Source organism: Gigantopelta aegis, unplaced genomic scaffold (genome assembly GCF_016097555.1).
Source record: "Gigantopelta aegis isolate Gae_Host unplaced genomic scaffold, Gae_host_genome ctg1824_pilon_pilon, whole genome shotgun sequence".
NCBI classification, from domain to species: Eukaryota; Metazoa; Mollusca; class Gastropoda; order Neomphalida; family Peltospiridae; genus Gigantopelta; species Gigantopelta aegis.
Window position 1 is genome coordinate 6269 of NW_024532793.1, and position 23351 is coordinate 29619.

General features: G+C 32.5%; 3 protein-coding genes and 1 pseudogene across 3 annotated transcripts; 3 read left to right on the forward strand and 1 right to left on the reverse strand.

Moving 5' to 3' along the window:
• On the forward strand, positions 1-9246 carry LOC121391167 (annotated as a pseudogene).
• A 6674-nt stretch (positions 9247-15920) lies between these two features.
• Positions 15921-16657, forward strand: LOC121391156 (ras-related protein RABF2b-like). Its single transcript, XM_041522875.1, has 2 exons — positions 15921-16100; positions 16217-16657. The coding sequence occupies exons 1-2, from the start codon at positions 15921-15923 to the stop codon at positions 16655-16657; spliced, it is 621 nt and encodes a 206-aa protein (XP_041378809.1).
• Positions 16658-16811: 154 nt separating this feature from the next.
• On the reverse strand, positions 16812-19521 carry LOC121391157 (RNA-binding protein 39-like). Its single transcript, XM_041522876.1, is given in 7 exon segments — positions 16812-16816; positions 18624-18834; positions 18922-19065; positions 19067-19104; positions 19160-19235; positions 19284-19376; positions 19459-19521. Coding segments are annotated over 7 exon segments (630 nt in total).
• Positions 19522-20303: 782 nt separating this feature from the next.
• Positions 20304-23023, forward strand: LOC121391158 (cysteine desulfurase, mitochondrial-like). Its single transcript, XM_041522878.1, is given in 17 exon segments — positions 20304-20307; positions 21072-21127; positions 21210-21326; positions 21369-21452; positions 21498-21551; positions 21597-21695; positions 21754-21847; positions 21898-21947; positions 22001-22085; positions 22136-22211; positions 22260-22341; positions 22389-22494; positions 22544-22625; positions 22688-22771; positions 22820-22909; positions 22961-22968; positions 22971-23023. Coding segments are annotated over 17 exon segments (1224 nt in total).
• The last annotated feature ends 328 nt before the right edge of the window (positions 23024-23351 follow it).

A 23351-nucleotide genomic window follows, 5' to 3' on the forward strand; every position in this document is an offset into this window, starting at 1 on the left:
ATGGCTACTGCTGAACTTTCTTCACAAGAATCAAAAAAGACAGTTAACAGATTGTCACAAGAGAAGTCTCCATATTTACTACAACATGCTACAAACCCTGTTAATTGGTATTTTGCATCATAAAGCTATTTACAATTAGACTTAAATAAATTTGTCTCAGGTATCCTTGGGTGAAGAGGCATTTATGAAAGCTAAAAACAGAAAATAAAAACCGATCTTTCTTTCTGTTGGTTATTCCACTTGTCACTGGTGCCATGTTATGGAAAGAGAATCCTTTGAGAGCACCAGTATTGCTAAGATCTTAAATGATCATTTTGTCAGTATCAAGGTTGACAGAGAAGAGAGACCAGATGTAGATCGTGTCTACATGACATTTATACAAGTTAGTTGACTTGATTTAAATACAGAGGAAATCTGAGGACGACCATCACTCTATCATGAGTGCAATATCAATTACTTTGTCACAACTAAATTATTTCTTTTTTAGTAATGTCTTGATCTCCATTAGGCTACTCAAGGTGGTGGTGGTTGGCCAATGAGTGTCTTTTTTAACTCCAGACTTAAAACCTTTTATCGGAGGAACCTATTTCCCTCCTGAGGATGGGCTAGGTCGCCCAGGTTTGCTACTATTTTAAATGCCATACACAAGCAAGTCAGTATAATTTTATTGTTTTAGTGAAATTATTTTTTCCCATTAAAAGTGGACAAAAGATCATGACCAAATTAAAGATAAAATGGCGCATTTGATTACTGCATTACAAAGACTCTGTTACTATTTGTCCAGCTGATCCTCAACTACCTGGGTCAGGATGCATTCAACGAGGTGCGGAGACTCTGGCAAAGAGCTTTGATAAGGAATATGGTGGATTTGGTCGAAGACCCAAATTCCCTCAGCCAGGTTAGTATCAGCAATTTGTATAAACTTTAAAAACATATTCTTTTTGTATTTAGTTTATGCTCGATTTTCTGCTAAGGGTATATGCTCGTTATCCAAGTTCTGAAATGGGACAAGATGCTTTAAAGTCAATCTTATTTACATTAAAAGCAATGTCCAAGGGTGGTATTCATGATCACATTGGACAAGTGAGATATATAGTCTAAAATAAATTATAAGATCTTTATACGTATGTATATAGGGTTTTTCATCGATACTCCACTGATCAGTCTTGGCATGTTCCTCATTTTGAGAAGATGCTTTATGATCAAGGACAATTAGTCTGTGTCTATCTTGATGCTTATCAGGTATTTAAGTTATAAGAGAGTTCTATAGCTGTACATTTGGTATGCTCTTAGATTACTAAAGATGAGGATTTGGCTGATACTGCTCGTGATATTCTCGTGTATGTTTCTCGAGATCTTAGTGATAAAGTATGTTAACAAATCAATTAATAAAAGAATTTGTAATGATTTGTTAAACATACTTTGTTATAGGATGGTGGGTTTTATTCTGCTGAAGATGCAGATTCTTATCCTGATTTTAATGATACACATAAAAGAGAGGGTGCTTTTGTGTTTGGACATTGGAGGAGATTAAATCTCTCCTACCTGACCCCTTACCAGGAGGAACAGATGGAAAAACATTAGCTGATTTAGTTGCATGTCATTATGGGATAAAAGAAGGTGGAAATGTACAAGGAGAACAGGTCAACAACAAGTCACATGACCAATTAATCATTAACTCCTTTATCTAGGATCCTCATGGCGAACTAAAGAACCAGAATGTTTTAATAATAAGAGAATCAGTTGATAAATTAGCTACTCAGTTTTCTTTGAAAGAAGAAGTAGTAAAAACTCAGCTGGCTAAAGCTAAAGAAATACTTTACAATCACAGACAAAAACGTCCCAAGCCACATCGTGATGACAAGATACTCACAGCATGGAATGGTAAAGAAAGCTTTAGCTCTTTATGTTCATTTTGATATGACATCTCAGTGATCAATCATATAATTATAAAATCCGAAATCCTTTTATTGAATTTAGGTATTAATCTAGTGAAAGATATAATGGAAGAAGAAATGCCTTCCTATTAAGAGTGTAGAAATATTTGCCATATCACAAAAAAGAAGTGTTTGATTAGATAGATAACACTAATTTGAATATCTATTCTATGGCTAAACAAAAATGCATTACTTTATAAAAGTCTGAGTGGCTAAGAAAGATATCACAAAAAATATTTAATAGCTCCAGTTTAGAATGTATTGCGGTCCCAATGTATCTACATGTAAATACATGTATTTACATGTAAATGCATGTATTTACATGTAGATACATGTATTTACATGTAGATATATTAGTACCATAATACATTATAACTGGAGCTATCAAATAATGTTTGTGATATTTTTTCTTAGCCACTCAGACTTTTATAAAGTAATGCATTTTTTTGTTTAGATATTTATTTGAGATAGTTTTTGTGATTGTTTTCTATTTTTTGATGAGGTTGTGTAATGTTTCATCTCACCTTTATTAATAGGTTTAATGATTTCTGGACTCTCTCGTGCAGCTCAAGTACTCAGAGGATCTGAGTATCTTAAAACTAGCAGAGAAAGCTGCTACATTTATTAAAGAGAACCTCTATAACAAAGAGACTGGTATGCTGTTAAGGAATGCCTACAGAGATACTAAAGGGTAAATAAAAAGATATTATATAATTTATCTTACATTATAATTCTGTAGTGATCTTAGTGTGAGTAACATTGAAGGGTTTGCTGATGATTATTCCTTTCTTATTTGTGGTCTTCTTGACCTCTATGAGGCTAGTTTTGTCTCCCTGTTGGTTGGAATGGGCTTATAAACTCCAAGTACAACAAGATGCATTGTTTTTGGGACACAAAAGGAGGTGGATACTTCAGTACCAGTGGAAAAGACACAAGCATCTTGATAAAAATAAAAGAAGGTTTGAGAGCTCTTTATAAATTGTCTGTCTCTCTACCTCTTTTATTTTTAGATCAAGATGGTTCTGAACCCAGTCCAAATTCTGTCTCAGTTCTAAATTTATTAAGGTTATCTTCGTTACTTAATAAACCAGAACTTCGTTCACGAGCTGAAGATATCTTCAAAACTTTTAATAATCATATGACAGAGCATCCTGCTGCTCTTGGTGGAATGGTCAGTTCCTATATTTCCTATCTTCAAAAAGGAAAACAAGTAAGAAAGACTATTAAATTTTGTTGATTCAAATAAAATTTATATGTACCAATTTTCAATTTTCTCCAAAATTAATAGATCATCATTGTGGGATCTTTATCTTCAGAAGACACTCAGCAGCTGCTTCAATGTGTCCACTCTTTTTATATTCCCATAAAACACTTTTGCTACATGATCCTCAGAACCCATGTCCCTTATTGGTAGATAATCTCTCAGTGCTGCAGCAAATGAATGTACTCATGGAGGAGAAAGCTACAGTGTATGTGTGTGAAAATTATCAATGTTCTAGACCTACAAACAATGTAAAAGTTTTGAGTGAGATAATTAATCCAAAGAAATCAATGTCTGTTTGATATTTAAAGAATTAATAACTGTACAATTTATTATTATAATTGTCCGCTCAAATTTTGCATGATTTTGTAAAAAAATTAAACTAATAAATTAAAATTTTGTTAATGGCATGGAGCTACGTGTGTAGAAAATGTTCACTAATAAGGCAATCACTAGAGTGCTGACAGTAGCGTCCACCTGTGTTTTCATCATAGTAGGACTTGTTATTTGTAAGTGCAGGTGTATTTTAAATGCATATGAATACAGAATGACTCATATATCAATGTTTTCACATGTATATTGGTTAGTGAAGGCATTTAAGGGTTAAATTTAGAACATAGCTGATGCATGATCCTTAAATAGAGTGCCATGATATATTCTCTCAGCTTTAGTCTTATCCCCAGACCTATACACATGGCAAAAGTACTTTTAGTTTTGTGTGTGTAGGCTCTGTATAAATGTCAGGGGACAAGACTGGTCTCAACCTCTATGTGGAAAAGAGAATAAAATCTGAACATTAATCACATATTATTGTTGAGGAATTTAAGTTGGTATATGCATCAAACTAAAAATGTTTTATTAGTTTTTGTTACTAGTTTGTTTATTAGTTTTGTTTATTAGTTTGTTTATTAGTAATTTTCCTATTCAGACGTTGAATTTCATTATCCAAATCATGAACAAAGACTATGGCAACAAATTTTACAAGATTATCATTTTCATAATAATTCTGTGAGTTATTGATCAATTTATCACCTTAACTACAGTATCTATTCATCCATTTATGATAAATTAGTTGTCCATTTATTCCTTTATTCATCCATTTACTATAAATTAGTTTGTCCATTTATTCCTTTATTCATCCATTTACTATAAATTAGTTGTCCATTTATTCCTTTATATGTCCCATTTACTATAAATTAGTTGTCCATTTATTCCTTTATATATCCATTTACTATAAATTAGTTGTCCATTTATTCCTTTATTCATCCATTTATTATAAATTAGTTGTCCATTTATTCCTTTATATATCCATTTACTATAAATTAGTTGTCCATTTTTTTCCTTTATTCATCCATTTATTATAAATTAGTTGTCCATTCATTCTTTTATTCATCCATTATACACACAGACTATAGGTAAAGTGAACTATGACATATGGACATGTGGACCATACGTAGGATATCTTGTTGATGATATGAGATTACAAAGAGATTGGCCTAACAATCCAACAGTAAATATATTAATAGTAATTAATTACTTAATAACTAACAGTAAATAGTTAATTAATATTGATTAATTTATTACTTAATAACTAGACAAGACAGTTTAGTGAAACATTACAAGTAGTCTATGAGAAAACATTTCACATTGGAGTCAAACTTTATGGCTATATATTACCACCTTTAACAGGTACTATCATTATATATTCCATACTTTTCTCCTTTATTCCCATGTTAATCTATGTCTATACTCTCATCATTTCATTCCCATACTATTCCATACCTATACTCTTATCATTTCATTCCCATACTATTCCATACCTATACTCTTATCATTTCATTCCCATACTGCTCCATACCTATACTCTTAGGTAACTATGAATTCATGATTGTTCAGAAAGTAAACAAAGCAGCTGTTAGTGGAGAATTTTGGCTCAGTAATGATTCTGATCCAACAAATTTAAGAGAACTTTTAGCAATAACATATACTGTAGTAAGTAATATAAATGATATGTGTTGCTATGGAGATATTATTATCATGTTGCTATAGATGGAAGGATTCACTACTTATGTTACAATTTCAAAACCAGCAGCTGTAAAGTTAGTCTTAAATACATCATATTTACAAGGACATGTTTTGAAAATTCTCATATCTTATCTCATTGTTGATACAGTAGTAGATATAGCTAGTAGGTTTAGAATTACATGAAATGTACTGAGCCCTCTAATTCATAATCAATCACGCTTTCTTTGTATGCTATGATCAGATAATAGTAACTATTTTATACATTCTCTTTAATTTAATTTACAATTATCATGTTTTATAACTTTTAAAAACAATCTTACTGTATATTATTGCATATTACTGTATATTACTGTATATTATTGTATATTACTGTATATTACTGTATATTACTGTATATTATTGTATATTACTATATATTACTGTATATTATTGTATATTACTGTATATTATTGTATATTACTGTATATTACTGTATATTATTGTATATTACTATATATTATTGTATATTACTGTATATTATTGTATATTACTGTATATTATTGTATATTATTGTATATTACTGTATATTATTGTATATTATTGTATATTACTGTATATTACTGTATATTACTGTATATTACTGTATATTACTGTATATTATTGTATATTACTGTATATTACTGTATATTACTGTATATTACTGTATAATATTGTATATTACTGTATAATATTGTATATTACTGTATAATATTGTATATTACTGTATATTATTGTATATTACTATATATTATTGTATATTATTGTATATTACTGTATATTACTGTATATTATTGTATATTATTGTATATTACTGTATATTATTGTATATTACTATATATTATTGTATATTACTGTATATTATTGTATATTACTGTATATTATTGTATATTACTGTATATTACTGTATATTACTGTATATTACTGTATATTATTGTATATTACTATATATTATTGTATATTACTGTATATTATTGTATATTACTGTATATTATTGTATATTATTGTATATTACTGTATATTATTGTATATTATTGTATATTACTGTATATTACTGTATATTACTGTATATTACTGTATATCTTACTATTGTATATATGATGTGTAGTAGCATGCAAGATTGAAACAAATTATTTAAAAAATTGATGTAAATCTCTTTCTTTAGTCTTCAAAATGATACATTTTATTATTTCGAGTTTCATGTTAAAAGCTTTAATTGTTCAGGTGATATAACTGTTATGGTAAGTTTAGAATTATTATGAACTTAGTTCATACTCTCATTCCTTCTGCCAGTGGAAGCTACCACTTTTCAAACAATATGAAAGAATCCCTAAATCATGTTTAAAAATGGCTGTAAAATGTTAGTTAATTCATCTGTCCATTTATCCACTTATTCATCCATTTTTCTATTCATATATCCATCTATCTATCATTCACTCACATAGTAAATGGTTCTAACTACATCAACTCAACAACTACATCTTATCTTATTCAATATTTAAAATCTTCCGAACTTCCTAGCAACAAACTAAAATCTATTGGTTACAAACAACCTGTTCCTTATAAAGTAAACAATGGTATGACTCCTAAATTAATAACTTTTAATTTAATTTTTGTATAATTTTTATAGTAAAAGATTTAAAAATTCTTCCCAAGTGTGATTATAAACCTTCATATGTTAAAGTAATGACAATAAAACCTAACAAGGGTGTTTTTAAGGTTGACAATAAGCAACTAAATTGTTGTTGAAATCGCTCATTTTAACAGATATTTAAAATAGAGTCAGCTATATATCCTCCTGATGACTTCAAATATATGTATGAAAACAAACCAACACCACAAAATAGAAACATCCCCAAATCAGTATGTTACTATGGTAACATAATGTTAACATGTCTCTTTTGTTATATATGAACAGACTGCAGATTTGGTTACTAATCTCTACAAAGAGACTTTTTCCAAACAAAACAAGTACAAGTAATTAATTATTATTTACATAATATTTTGTAACGTATTCTCTTATTCAGAGGTAAAGTATTAGGACTCCATTACTTGGAAGAGTCAAAGAATTTAAAGCTTGGATCCCGTTTTCTCTTAGAAATGGTATGTATTATATCATGTGACTGACATTTATGATTTGTTTTGTCATGTGACTATCATATGACTGTGCAGGATGTAAAACTAATTGGACAAGGTAGGTTTATTACATTTAAATATATTTTTCATACTGTACTTTCAGAGGAAATAATTCCTACATCAGAATATGTTTACTTACCACAAAACAGTAGGAGACTATGTCACATCTCTAACTTCCAATGGAAACGTGATGTAGATGTCCATTTTGTTGTATCTTGTAAGACTGAAATGAGAGAGAGAGAGAGAGAGAGAGAATCAAACAGACAGTCACAAAGAAAACAAAAGTCTTACTTTTTCACTTTCTTCTAGTTAAAGGTCTTGGCAGATGGGTAAGACACTTAATTCACAACATGGAGAAAGTGAGTCCCTCCAAAACTAGTCAGGGCTGTTCTAAGATTGTTATCTCATTAGATTTATCACTTAACAAATGACAAACTGTTTGAGCTAGTAATAGTAGACTACAATAGCACTGACATTGATGTACTGGATGAACTAAAAAAATCTTCTTTACCAAGGTAAAGATATTGCTACCAATATAATTATTACAATAAAATTACGTACAAGATGGAAGCTAATTACTTTGGAGGGTAATTTCTCAAGGGCTGGTGGACTACAAGCTGGTGTTAATTATGTCAAAGTTAGTATTACTTATTACAATACTAGTTTATATATGACATGTATAGGATCCTAATAGCATCGTCATGACAATAGATATGCACCTTACAATTCCGCCAACTTTCATTGAATCAGTGAGAAAAGTAAGTAGAGATTATAAGAACTATTATTACAATTATCAACTTGTTAGCATTCTATTCAAGGAAAAATGGCATATGCTCCAATGTTCTTCAGGTTGAATGGTGGTTATACAGAGAACAATGTCAATGGTATATATTTTTTAATAGCAAACAATTTGAACCATAGAAATTACCTCAATAAATATTATATTATTTTATTAATAACCATTTTCCTTATCATTACCAGGTTGGTGGGAAAAATGGACATTTGGACTTTTTGGTATGTTCAAAAGTGATTGGTCAACAATAGGTGGTTTTGATACCAAACAATTTACTACCAAATGGGGAGAAGAAGATAACAATTTATTAGATAGGTACGATTATCTAATTGTTTCATCTCTTTACTGCCCATCTTCTTATTAATCTACCTGTCCCATCATGTTCATATAATTATTTATCCATTTTCTTCTTGAAGGACTCTATCCAAAGGTTATGAAGTCTTTCGATGTAGGCCACCTGGATTATTTCATTATTATCATAGTTATGTTGGTATGTGGAGTACCAAAATTAGTAACTATTATTGTTAACTAATTTTTTAAAATAAATAAAGTTGTTGTTTTATAAAGAGTAGACATTTTTAAATTTCTCTCCTCTAAAATAAATTACATGATCATAATTATGTACCGTATAGCGAGAAAATTTGAGCATCACCTATCTTGTACCAGTACGTGATTGCCGATAACCCTCTGACTTTTGGTAGACTAGTTGAAAGATGTCAACTAACCAAACAATTGGCAGGGCTCTAATATCCCTCATTTTTATCATATTAGTGATCTTCATTTGTAAGTACAATGAACTCACACACGTATTATATAAGATTATAGTTTTAAGTATCATAGAAAGGTTAAATGTCTAGCACGTGTAGTCTGCTTTCTGACTATTTCTGAGAGACATAATACTACTTTAGATCATGGAAATTGACCAACGAAACCATCTGTATTAATCATAAAGATTAATAATATGATACTTGCATGTCTGGGAGGGTAACGTAAGACTACTTCTGCAGAGTGAGAGTCTTCCTCTTCGAAGAAAGAGTCTGACTCTGCAAGATGAGTCTCAGGTTCAGACTTGTATATGAAAAGGAGACTGGATGACTGGGGCTGTGACTATATTCATTTTTTATTGCATGTGTTATTTACATCTATGAATTTTGAAAATACACAAACATTTATAAGCCAAGTAATTTAATTTTATTTGTGTAATACTGTCTTCTTTCTTTTAGTTGTACAATATCATAATAATGGAGCTAGTACATGGCACTATATTATACAAAACTATCAATTTACTAATGATACAGTTAGTTAATTATTAATTAATTCATTAAATCATTAATTTAAACCGCAATATAAATGTCTTTATTCATCCATTTACTATAAATTAGTTGTCCATTCATTCCTTTATACATCCATTTACTATAAATTAGTTGTCCATTTATTCCTTTATTCATCCATTTATTATAAATTAGTTGTCCATTCATTCCTTTATTCATCCATTTATTATAAATTAGTTGTCCATTTATTCCTTTATACATCCATTTACTATAAATTAGTTGTCCATTCATTTCTTTATTCATCCATTTACTATAAATTAGTTGTCCATTTATTCCTTTATACATCCATTTACTATAAATTAGTTGTCCATTCATTTCTTTATTCATCCATTTACTATAAATTAGTTGTCCATTCATTCCTTTATTCATCCATTTACTATAAATTAGTTGTCCATTTATTCCTTTATTCATCCATTTATTATAAATTAGTTGTCCATTTATTTCTTTATTCATCCATTTACTATAAATTAGTTGTCCATTCATTTCTTTATTCATCCATTTACTATAAATTAGTTGTCCATTCATTCCTTTATTCATCCATTTACTATAAATTAGTTGTCCATTTATTCCTTTATTCATCCATTTACTATAAATTAGTTGTCCATTCATTTCTTTATACATCCATTTACTATAAATTAGTTGTCCATTCATTTCTTTATTCATCCATTTACTATAAATTAGTTGTCCATTTATTCCTTTATTCATCCATTTACTATAAATTAGTTGTCCATTCATTCCTTTATTCATCCATTTACTATAAATTAGTTGTCCATTTATTCCTTTATTCATCCATTTACTATAAATTAGTTGTCCATTCATTCCTTTATTCATCCATTTACTATAAATTAGTTGTCCATTCATTCCTTTATTCATCCATTTATGATAAATTAGTTGCCCATTCATTCCTTTATTCATCCATTTACTATAAATTAGTTGTCCATTTATTCCTTTATTCATCCATTATACACACAGACTATAGGTAAAGTGAACTATGACATATGGACATGTGGACCATACGTAGGATATCTTGTTGATGATATGAGATTACAAAGAGATTGGCCTAACAATCCAACAGTAAATATATTAATAGTAATTAATTACTTAATAACTAACAGTAAATAGTTAATTAATATTGATTAATTTATTACTTAATAACTAGGTAAGACAGTTTAGTGAAACATTACAAGTAGTCTATGAGAAAACATTTCACATTGGAGTCAAACTTTATGGCTATATATTACCACCTTTAACAGGTACTACCATACCTATACTCTTATCATTTCATTCCCATACTATTCCATACCAATACTCTTATCATTCATTCCCATACTGCTCCATACCTATACTCTTAGGTAACTATGAATTCATGATTGTTCAGAAAGTAAACAAAGCAGCTGTTAGTGGAGAATTTTGGCTCAGTAATGATTCTGATCCTGCAAATTTAAGAGAGCTTTTAGCAATAACATATACTGTAGTAAGTAATATAAATGATATGTTGCTATGGAGATATTATTATCATGTTGCTATAGATGGAAGGATTCACTACTTATATTACAAATTCAAAACCAGTAACAGTAAAGTTAGTCATCACAAAAGCATGTTAAGATTTCATTGTAATTGTAAAACTGACAGGAAAATTAATGTTGTAATTGATTTAGACTATACTATTATTGGTGAATAGTAAAATGACTACTTATACGATCTATTGATTTATCAGACACTAACTAACATTTGAAGACTTCTGTATAGAAAACTGCCTGTTATGATGTAAAGTATAGCAGGTGGAAATGTTTCTCTTTTTTTAGTCTTCAAAATAATACATTTTATTATTTCGAGTTTCATGTTAAAAGCTTTGATAGTTCAGGTGATATAACTGTTATGGTAAGTTTAGAATTATTATGAACTTAGTTCATACTCTCTTTCCTTCTACCAGTGGAAGCTACCATTTTTCAAACAATTCAAAAAAATCCCTAAATCATCTTTAAAAATGGCTGTAAAATGTTAGTTAATTCATCTGTCCATTTATCCACTTATTCGTCCATTTTTTCTATTCATATATCCATCTATCTATCTATCCATTTCTTTACATAGTAAATGGTTCTAACTACATCAACTCAACAACTACATCTTCTCTTATTCAATATTTAAAATCTTCGGAACTTCCTAGCAACAAACTAAAATCTATTGGTTACAAACAACCTGTTCCTTATAAAGTAAACAATGGTATGACTCCTAAATTAATAACTTTTAATTTAATTTTGTATAATTTTTATAGTAACAGATTTAAAAATTCTTCCCGAGTGTGATTATAAACCTTCTTATGTTAAAGTAATGACAATAAAACCTAACACTGGTGTTAATAAGGTCACTTGAACAATTATAATTGGTGACTCGTTATATAACAGCTGCTCATTTTAACAGATATTTAAAATAGAGTCAGCTATATATCCTCCTGATGACTTCAAATATATGTATGAAAAAAACAAACCAACACCACAAAATAGAAACATTCCCAAATCAGTATGTTACTATGGTAACATAATGTTAACATGTCTCTTTTGTTATATATGAACAGACTGCAGATTTGGTTACTAATCTCTACAAAAAGACTTTTTCCAAACAAAACAAGTACAAGTAATTAATTATTATTTACATAATATTTTGTAACGTATTCTCTTATTCAGAGGTAAAGTATTAGGACTCCATTACTTGGAGGAGTCAAAGAATTTAAAGCTTGGATCCCGTTTTCTCTTAGAAATGGTATGTATTATATCATGTGACTGACATTTATAATTTGTTTTGTCATGTGACTATCATATGACTGTGCAGGATGTAAAACTAGTTGGGCAAGGTAAGTTTATCATATTTTAATATATATGTTCATACTGTACTTTCAGAGGAAATAATTCCTACATCAGAATATGTTTACTTACCACAAAACAGTAGGAGACTATGTCACATCTCTAACTTCCAATGGAAACGTGATGTAGATGTCCATTTTGTTGTATCTCGTAAGACTGAAATGAGAGAGAGAGAGAGAGAAACAAACAGACAGTCACAAAGAAAACAAAAGTCTTACTTTTTCACTTTCTTCTAGTTAAAGGTCTTGGCAGATGGGTAAGACACTTAATTCACAACATGGAGAAAGTAAGTCCCTCCAAAACTAGTCAGGGCTGCTCTAAGATTGTTATCTCATTAGATTTATCACTTAACAAATGACAAACTGTTTGAGCTAATAATAGTAGATTACAATAGTACTGACATTAATGTAGAGGATGAACTAAAAATGTCTTCTTTACCAAGGTAAAGATATTGCTACCAATATAATTATTACAATAAAATTACGTATAAGATGGAAGCTAATTACTTTGGAAGGTAAGTTTTCAAGGGCTGGTGGACTACAAGCTGGTGTTAATTATGTCAAAGTTAGTATTACTTATTACAATACTAGTTTATATATGACATGTATAGGATCCTAATAGCATCGTCATGACAATAGATATGCACCTGACAATTCCGCCAACCTTCATTGAATCAGTGAGAAAAGTAAGTAGAGATTGTAAGAACTATTATTACAATTATCTACTTGTTAGCATTCTATTCAAGGAAAAAATGGCATATGCTCCAATGTTCTTCAAACTAAATGGTGGCTATACAGAGAACAATGTCAATGGTACATTTTTTTACTTAGGAATTTTGGGGTCTGTCCTCAATACTTACATGATTGATAGCAGCTGATATCTTGTAGGTCAATGGCGTATATGGACATTTGGACTTTTTGGTATGTTCAAAAGTGATTGGTCGACAATAGGTGGTTTTGATACCAAAAAATTTACTACCAAATGGGGACAAGAAGATTACAATTTATTAGATAGGTATGATTATCTAATTGGTTCATCTCTTTACTGCCCATCTTCTTATTAATCTACCTGTCCCATTATGTCTATATAATTATTTATCCATTTTCTTCTTGAAGGACTTTATCCAAAGGTTATGAAGTCTTTCGATGTAGGCCACCTGGATTATTTCATTATTATCATAGCTCTGCTGGTATGTGGAGTACCAAAAGTAGTAACTATTATTGTTAATATTTTTTACGTTAATATATTATATTCAAAATTTTTTAAACTCTTTACTGAAAAATAAGAATAGTAGATTTGACAGATGATATAAAATGAGCTGATACTGTAAGAATAGTTAATGATGTGATGACCTTTTACGTTCTAATTTTTTGATTGACATTTTCTAATTCTTTTAAAATTTTTTCGCGATGCAGCAATGATGGATTTTGATGTGCTGAACTTGACTATAACAGAAAAAATATGAGAATCATGCTTGCCACTTTCTAGAGTTGTTATTTAATGGGCATGGTTTCTTTACCTTAGGGCTTGGTTTCTGTGGTGACATAAGTTCTTTCTCTTTTCGTTTTGAGTGAGATTTTGTTTTTTCTCTTGTCATCGTTCGAGCTATCAGAGTCACTTGATCCTTTCTTTGTGGTTTTTCCTAGACATTGACGATCCCACGGATCTACCCACTCTTCTCCTCTTGTCCGATCATTTTCACGTTTCTGTTGTTTTCTTTTCTTCTTATGTTTCTTTTTCTTTTTTATAGAATCTTTACTGCTATCACTATAGAAACAGATAATAGCCTATTGTATCAAAAATTATACTAAAAATAGAACAGTTCTATTTATAGAACATATGTGATTACATAATGCATATGTGTACCTATCAGAGCTTGTATTTGAAGATTGATGTTTTTTCTATTTAAAAGAATGATTTCAAAGCACACAGCTATCGTCATCTACCTTCAATTTACTTCGGAGATCATTGGACTCCTTAGGGGGTGTAGCTTTCTTCATTTCCTCCTCGTCACTGTCCCATCCTGATGGGATAGTCCTCAATCGATGCCAACCTTGACTCTCCTCTATCTTCTCAACTCCTCCTATCATATCAGGATGACTGCCGCCAGAAGGAAGAGAACGATGAGATAATGGCTAAAACAAAAAAATGATTATTTCTATTCTCATCTTAATCATCCTCTTCTGCCATTAGTCCATTTACCCCTTTATCTATCCATCTATTCTTCTATTCTATTTGTCCATTTAACTTACCCAAGGGATGTTCCTGTAATATGGAGGAGGAGGGGGTGGATGGTGATAGTGAGGATGAATCATGTCCAATGATGACCGAGAGTGTCGACCTAATATGATATCACATGACATCATGTGACATTATAGTTCACAAACTCACCGTGTGAAAATGCACCGAAATCCATCAGTGAATGTGGGTGAGGTAACCGAGGGTGGGGTGTGGTCTAAAGGAGGCGGTAAGCCTCTATAGCTATGGGGAGATCTAAAGGAACGTAAGGAATATTCAATAGGGGAACGAGAGCGTCTTTTGTGTGGGGAACTGTCTTCTGTATTTGATGGAGTCTCGTGAACAAACCGACACTCATCACCCCATGAACACCGACCTAGAGTAGAATAAAAGTCTGAGACCCATACCAATACTATCCTCATAGTCTGAGACCCATACCAATACATCCTCATAGTCTGAGACACATACTAACAGTCTGAAATTCATATTAGTGATAGTCCAAGACTCATACCTTGTAAGAAATGACGACAAATATTCTGACCTTTGTCCCTCTAAAAAGGTAGCATTAACCACACCCACATAATTAATTTTACTAACTTGATTACTGGACGATGAAGTCTTTTCACTTTTACTACGAAGAGATTCTCTAAGTGTTCTTCCACTAGTCGAACTTTTCCGCTTTGAAGGGTTCCGAGATGGGGGGGTATTCTCTCTGATTTCTCTTCTTCTTCGCCAGATAACACTTCCCCATCTTCTCTCCCTACTCTTTGGGCTTTCCTGGACTTGTGGGTGTGGTCATCTTCAGAATCTCCTTCAACAGTTTCATCATAATCTAAAACATCATCATAATTTTCAGGACTCGAAGAGACGCAATGATGTGATTGATCCTCTTGTCCAAACGAGACCTTCCCATCGGAAATAATCCCGCTCTCTTCAGCCATTGGACTGATTAAAATAAAGACAATAGACAAATTACCCAAGAGAAGTTGGGTGTACTTGTGGGGGCATGATCCCCTCTGGGAGGAGACCACTATTTTGCTATTAGTAATGTTATACTGACACATTTCTTACACAGTCAAACTATCACTTGATACACTTATGATCACTGATTTCAACACTAATCAATTGATACTAGTAGAAGACTAACACAATGTTCACTCACTGGTAAACTGGGATCTTACAAAGTAGATTTTATAGATCACTGTGTATAATACAAAGGACTCACCACCACAATGACAACACGACCACGCCTCCAATTAATTATTTATAAGCCACTCCCTTCATCAGCTAATCACATGCATGTTTTGTTGTCTGCAGCCAACTATGGAAGAAGTGAAGATCATTCTATTGGGCGATTCAGGAGTAGGTAAAACCAGTCTTATTACAAGATTCATCAGCGATGATGACGACAGTTTTGCGCGAAAGAACAGCGCACCACGCAGTTCTCAATTCGACCCTGACGTCAAAGCAAAAGAAGTGGAAATAAATGGAATAACTATAAAAGTACAGTACCATACAGATTCGTTCTCAAACTCCCTTAACATGGGAGTCTGGGAACGAGGCTACTGCAGCATATTGATACTATAGAACAGTATAATGTATACTTTCTTTACATACAGGCTCATTTCCACGACAGTCCTGGGAAAGACACTTCATACTCCTCTCATAGCATCGCACCCAATTTTTACCGCAATGCTGATGCTGTTATTTTAGTATACAGTGTGAATGACCAACACACTTTAGAAGCACTACAAGATTGCTTTGTCACTGAATATGCAACATATGCTGACATTTCAGCGACATCTTGGATAATCGTGGGTAACAAAAATGACCTTCCTTTGGATATCGAAAAAAGTGTACTTGACGATCTCAGTCGATGTCTGGGAAAGTCTGTTGCGTTATTTGCTTCAGCCAAAACAGGTAAAAATGTCAAAGAGGTATTACATATTGCAGTGAAGAAAGCACACGAAAGACGCAAGCAAAAAGAAGGAACATTTAATTTAAAAGAAGAAAGACAGTCAAACAGAGGAGGCCAGGGTGGATGTTGTGGAAGGAGATGATTTTATTAACTGTTAATATTTTTTTATCAATGACGTTCTATTTTACTTAACAATAATACATTGTATAGTTTTTGTTATTGTTAACTATTAACTATATAATTATTATTATCAATATTTTGTCATTATAAATTAGTAATTGAGTTTAGTCACACAATTATCCTACAATTTCAAGAAATAATTACATTATATGTATATTAATCCTATATTATAAAAATTATCACTTGTGATGTCATTGATAACAACCCTTGAGAACAAATACTACAATACAACAACAGTTTATACAACATTTGTGACTGAATCCAAGTTTACTCCATTGACATCATAACATCCCCCTAACACTAACTACCATATATAGACAGTAGATTAATCCCAAGGGTTTGATATTGAAAGTATATCATCTCCTTGATAGTATTTTTTTACAAACAAAATATACAACACATTTTTCAGTAGTAATCTGTATGATTAACATGCATGAGAAGTTTCTGTCCTCGGTTATGACTTCAAAGGTACAGTAGCTGCTAATGCCCCAGGAAATTTAAGATGGTAGGTGTTTTCAGGGATTAGTTCAGCTGTTATATAGTTACCTGATAATAAAGGAAATATGATGATATGATAATCTAGAACAAGAAAAGTGACAAGTACAAAACAAAAACACACAAAGAACAATAAATTGAGGATACTTGTTCTAGTCCCATACTAATACCTTAGTGTATTATACAACCTCTATATTGAGGACACTTGTTCTAGTCCCATACTAATACTTTAGTGTATTATACAACCTCTATATTGAGGACACTTGTTCTAGTCCCATACTAATACTTTAGTGTATTATACAACCTCTATATTGAGGACACTTGTTCTAGTCCCATACTAATACTTTAGTGTATTATACAACCTCTATATTGAGGACACTTGTTCTAGTCCCATACTAATACTTTAGTGTATTATACAACCTCTATATTGAAGACACTTGTTCTAGTCCCATACTAATACTTTAGTGTATTATACAACCTCTATATTGAGGACACTTGTTCTAGTCCCATACTAATACTTTAGTGTATTATACAACCTCTATATTGAGGACACTTGTTCTAGTCCCATACTAATACTTTAGTGTATTATACAACCTCTATATTGAGGACACTTGTTCTAGTCCCATACTAATACTTTAGTGTATTATACAACTTCTATATTGAAGAGATTTCTATACTAAAGTAAGGACAGTTTTTCCAGTCACAGCACCATTATAATAACCTCTGTATATACTATAAAGAAGCTTTATTGAATTGTACACTAAACAATAAAACTCCACCCATTTTAATATCATAAAGGGTATCACTGACACCACCCACCTGCATATCGTCTTCCCGAAAAGTTTTCAATAACTGCATTAGCAACTTGAGGGGACTGGCATTTGATGTAAACATTTCCTTGAGAGAATTTATCAACGTGTACGTGTAGTATGTTACCAATCTTTATACACTCTTCAAGGACATCATCACGTATATCTCTATCCCAGTCTGGACCAGTCTCTCTAATAAATAAATTAATAATTCAAATAAGGAAGGTTGAGTTGATAAACAGGAAGATGAGATAAGTGAGTAAAGAGTTTATTATTTTAATATCGTGGTTTGAGGACCATGAATATAATTTATAAGAGGAATTCGTGGTTTGGTAGTGTAAATTTTTCACAATTGTAAAGTAACCACAGACATTAATAGATACAATAATACACCTACACATTGGATGCATAAGATTTATAAATGGATAGATGGTTGGACAAATGGATGAATGGATAGGCAGACGAATGGATTGATATAAAATGCTTACTTGGATGGATCAAACATATTACTTATAGCTATACAGGAGGAGACAACAGTCATGGAGGGCATTTGAAACTGTGGTATATTCAGATCTAAGAAGGAAAAAAAGGGTATTAAATAGAAAATTTTGTCTTTAGCCTTACCTGAATTACGACCTTCAGCTAACTTGTGCATTAGAGCCACTCTTGAAGCAGGGGTCATTCCAATACCAACATCCATATCTTCTCCATCCAATGAGTCTATGTTAGCTACACTTGTATCTATAGTACCGTAATTGACCTTCATGGGACGACCAGCTAACTCAAATCCATTGAGATTGGCCATAGCTCTTTCGGCTGATTCCGAGTCTCGGAACTGAAAATAAATAAATAATACATCCATTATGTGTCATCGGTCAATCCATTCATCAATCTATCTGTCCATTCATCCTCCAATACTCACTTCAACAAAAGCATAGCCTCTTGATATATTAGTAGCAGTGTCTCTCATAATACTGACTCTCTCAATATAACCAAAAGGACTAAATATTCCATGCAACATATCTTCAGTAATATTATAATGAAGAGAACCGACGTAGAGTTTTTTTAGGACCTTCAGCCTTTTTCAAATTCTCAGCAGCTGCTGCTAGGCTATACAGATAAGGCAAAAAAAATGAAAACTTTAAAAATAAAAAAAATACCGATTTTTTTTTCTGCCATTGTAGGTTGTATCATAATTGGAATTCCATGTACTTTTTGACCACTTAATAGTAATGCCTAAGGGTATGTATTGATAATACTGCTTAATAAGTGGGTGTGGCTTACCCCAGGCACACTGCTCTCCTCTTGAAATTCTACGTAAGCAATACCTTTGGAACGTCTTGACTGACGATCAGCAATGAGATGAACCTCACGTACCTAAGGAAGCAAGGAAAAAAGGAAGAGAAAGAGAGAAAGGAAAAAGAGATGTTGTACATATTATATAATACTCTTCACTTACAGCTCCAGCTCTTCCAAAGAAATCTTCCAAGTCTTTTCTCGATGTGTGTGCAGACAACTGCATACACATTACGGTACGATTGTCTCTCTCTATTGAAGGTGGCTCTGGATCAGGTGTCTTAGGACGTTTCACAGGTGCCACGGGAGCAGGAGGTGGTGGTGGTGGTGGTGGTGGGGGGGGAGGAGGTGGACTGTTTCGGCGTCTTTTATCTCCTCCTCCATCTTTGTCTCTAGAGCGAGATCTTCTGCGTCGATCTCTTGAACGTGATCGAGAGCGTTGACTATGTCTTCGATAATGACGATGACGATCTTTATCTCTATCTCTATCTCTACTGCGACTGCGTCTACTCATAATGATAGAAGTCATGTGACTATCATATGATACCAACAAACTTTTTCCGTCGTGGAGAACGTGATCGGCTCCTGCTTCTGGAACGACTTCTTTTCTTTTTCTTATGCCTACAAGCCAATATAAAAACATCAATGAAGTTGTCATTCTTACCGTCTTCTATTGTCGTCATTATCAGTGCTCTCCGAGGGTGGATTAGGATCTGTTTCATTGTTGTCATGGCTACCAGGTTTTTCCTACATGCAGAGAACGCCAGATACATCATATGTTGTCATCACATTTTACGAAAGAGAAGAAAATAATAGAAAAAAGAAGGAAATTTGAGAGAGAGATAGGATGGAATCAAAAAAGAGAGAAAAGGAAAAAAAAAAGATAAAAAGTGCAATAAAAAATACATGAATGACATCATTATTACACCATCACCCTAGCATACCAGTCACATAGCAGATAACAGATCAGTACAGTCTACCTGTAATATTACATAATATGACATAACAATGGGTAATAATGAATGGGTGTGGTTGATTGGTGGGTGGAGTCAGGAGTGCTCCCAATGTGAACACCTAATGTGAAATAACAATTGGCTCGTTAGTAGATCACATGACAATAAATGAAGTGCAACATCAATTAATATTAATTAAGGGGTGTGCCTAATTAAAAGAAGGTGTATGGCAAAATGATTTACTGCATTAATTGCCATAGTGCACATGCAATAGAGAGAATTTTGTTTTTCAGGGCTTACCACTACTGGTTCATTTCTAATGATGGGCTGTGGTTTATTATAAGTCGCTTCCAGCATTTCTTCTACGTCAAGATCATCTGTGCGATCATCCGCCATTTTGTTGACCTCTATCCGTTCGAATGACAAAGCAAGCTATCAGTAAAAAGAAAGGAATCAACTATAAAAATACACTCTCTGAGGCTTAGATCACCCACTGGTAGTCTGTAGAGAGGCTAGTTAACCTGATACACAGTCGCAAGTAGCACGTTGCACAATCCGGACGTAAACGGAGAAAACAATTACATCATATAGCGTAACACGTGTGATCTTGTGTGTGTGTGTAAGCAAAAATGGCCTCTTCAAACAAAACTTTACTTCAGCTACTACTGAAAAGAAGTAGCCATCATTGGAGACGATATCTTCATAAAGGAAGTACGCAGATGCAACAAAACACAAATAAATTTAGATAGGCTATCGGACTCAAATAAAGGTAGATGACTTTGCCTAATCCACTCAGACAATGTTTGTTATTTATTCATACTAGATACAGTTACAGAACTTAGACCATTATATTTAGATGCACAGGCTACTACACCAATGGTAAGCAAACAAGCCACGTCCAGAGTCCTGGAGTGATAGCCCAATTATATGTAATATCTATGAATTGATCCTTACCTCCTAGGATCCTCGTGTTTTGGATGCCATGTTACCATATATGGTATCATATTTTGGTAATCCCCACTCTCGTACACATGCTTATGGATGGGAGAGTGAAGAAGGAGTTGAAAAAGCCAGAAAAGTATATAATGTTATGTACTATATTACCTGATATCCTATTTAGCAAGTAGCTGAGCTGATTGGGGCTGACCCACGTGAGATTGTCTTCACAAGTGGAGCCACTGAATCTAATAACATGGCTATTAAAGTGGGTGTGGTCTCATATTGAGAGTTAATTTGACTTTGTATAAAGGGTGTCCTTCATTTTTATAAATCAAAGAAGAATCATGTAATTACAACACAAACGGTAGGGGTATCCTCATTATGATATCCTCTTACATATAATCCTTAGGAACACAAATGTATATTAGATTCCTGTCGCTCTCTTGAGAATAATGGCTATGATGTAACCTATCTCCCTGTACAAAAGAATGGGATCATTAGCTTACAGGTACATATATTATATTATAATGCACGTACCTGTTTATGTCGCAAATGTTCCTACATAGGAACTTGAAAGTGCCATACGACCTACTACTTCACTTGTGTCCGTAATGACCGTTAACAATGAGATAGGGGTTCTGCAGCCTATAAAAGATATAGGTAGATATATACATGTATAAATGATATATGACTTCTTTGTCTGTTGGTAGGAGAGATCTGTCGTAAAAATAAAGTTTTTTTCCATACTGATGCTGCTCAAGTGAGTATATGGATAAATGGACTGACCGGGTTAATGTACTTTATTATTTGTAGGCCGTGGGTAAAGTTCCTGTTGACATTAATAATATGAAAATAGATTTAATGTCAATAAGTGGTCACAAAATATATGGACCAAAAGGTGACACACCCTTCCAATTAATTAGCATTAATTAATTGCTTCATTAATAAGGTGTGGGGCGTTGTATGTCCGTCGTCGACCGAGAGTCAGAATTGAACCAATCATAAGTGGGGGAGGACAAGAAAGGTGCATACTTCAAGAAATATTTATTTAAATTCCACACACATATATTAGGGGAATGAGGAGTGGTACAGTCCCTCATACCCTTGTCATTGGAATGGGAGCTGCTTGTGAAATAGCTCAAAAAGAAATGAAAGTACTTACATTAAAGATGCTATCAATATTTAACCCTTTATTCACTAGTATGATGCTGAGTGGGTGAAGTATCTCTCTCATCGTCTTGTTAATGGAATAACATCTCAAGTTGGTCACATTGTTAGAAATGGTGACCCTGACCAAACTTATCATGGTGGGTTGATTAGGCCACACCCATTTTATTGTTGCATTTGTTTTTGTAGGTTGTGTAAATCTGTCATTTGCTTTTGTTGAAGGAGAGAGTTTATTAATGGCAATGAAACAAGTGGCATTATCATCAGGAAGGTAAGTTATATTGGTACGATATACAATAATGGCTGTCCAAATTATTCTCATTGTTTTATTAGTGCCTGTACGTCAGCCTCATTAGAACCCTCTTACGTTTTGAGAGCTATTGGAGCTGACGAAGACTTAGCACACTCGTCTATAAGGTATGATGACTCCACCCATTTGACACGCCCACATTGATTGTATATTAGATTTGGTATTGGACGATTTACTACTGAGAAAGAAATTGATTTTACTATTCAAAAATGTGTAACTGAAGTCCAAAAATTACGTGAAATGAGGTGAGTCAGTCATGTCTATGAATATCGTTAACTGTTGTCTCCACCCACTAGTCCTCTTTGGAAATGGTTCAAGAGGGCGTTGATATTAAAACAATACAATGGACACAGCATTGATATGACTCCTCCCACAAATTATCGTTCAGTCAAAAATAAAAATCCTTATACTTAAATTTGTCGTACTTTATATTGAAAATGTACACCTTTACCTGCTCAAAAAATTTATTTCATTGTTATTACTATTTTTGTTGAGTGCATTCTCAATAAAGTAGACCCATTTGTAACATGGTGTGAGGTAGTAATCACCTTGTAATTGCTTTGAGACAGGTTGTGGTCAGTAATTAGGAATTCCGGACATACTTTTCTTCGTTAGTAATACCATAATCTGATATAGTCTGTTGTTGTGCTGTCATGGCTAGAAGGAAAGAGAAAGATAAGAGGAGAG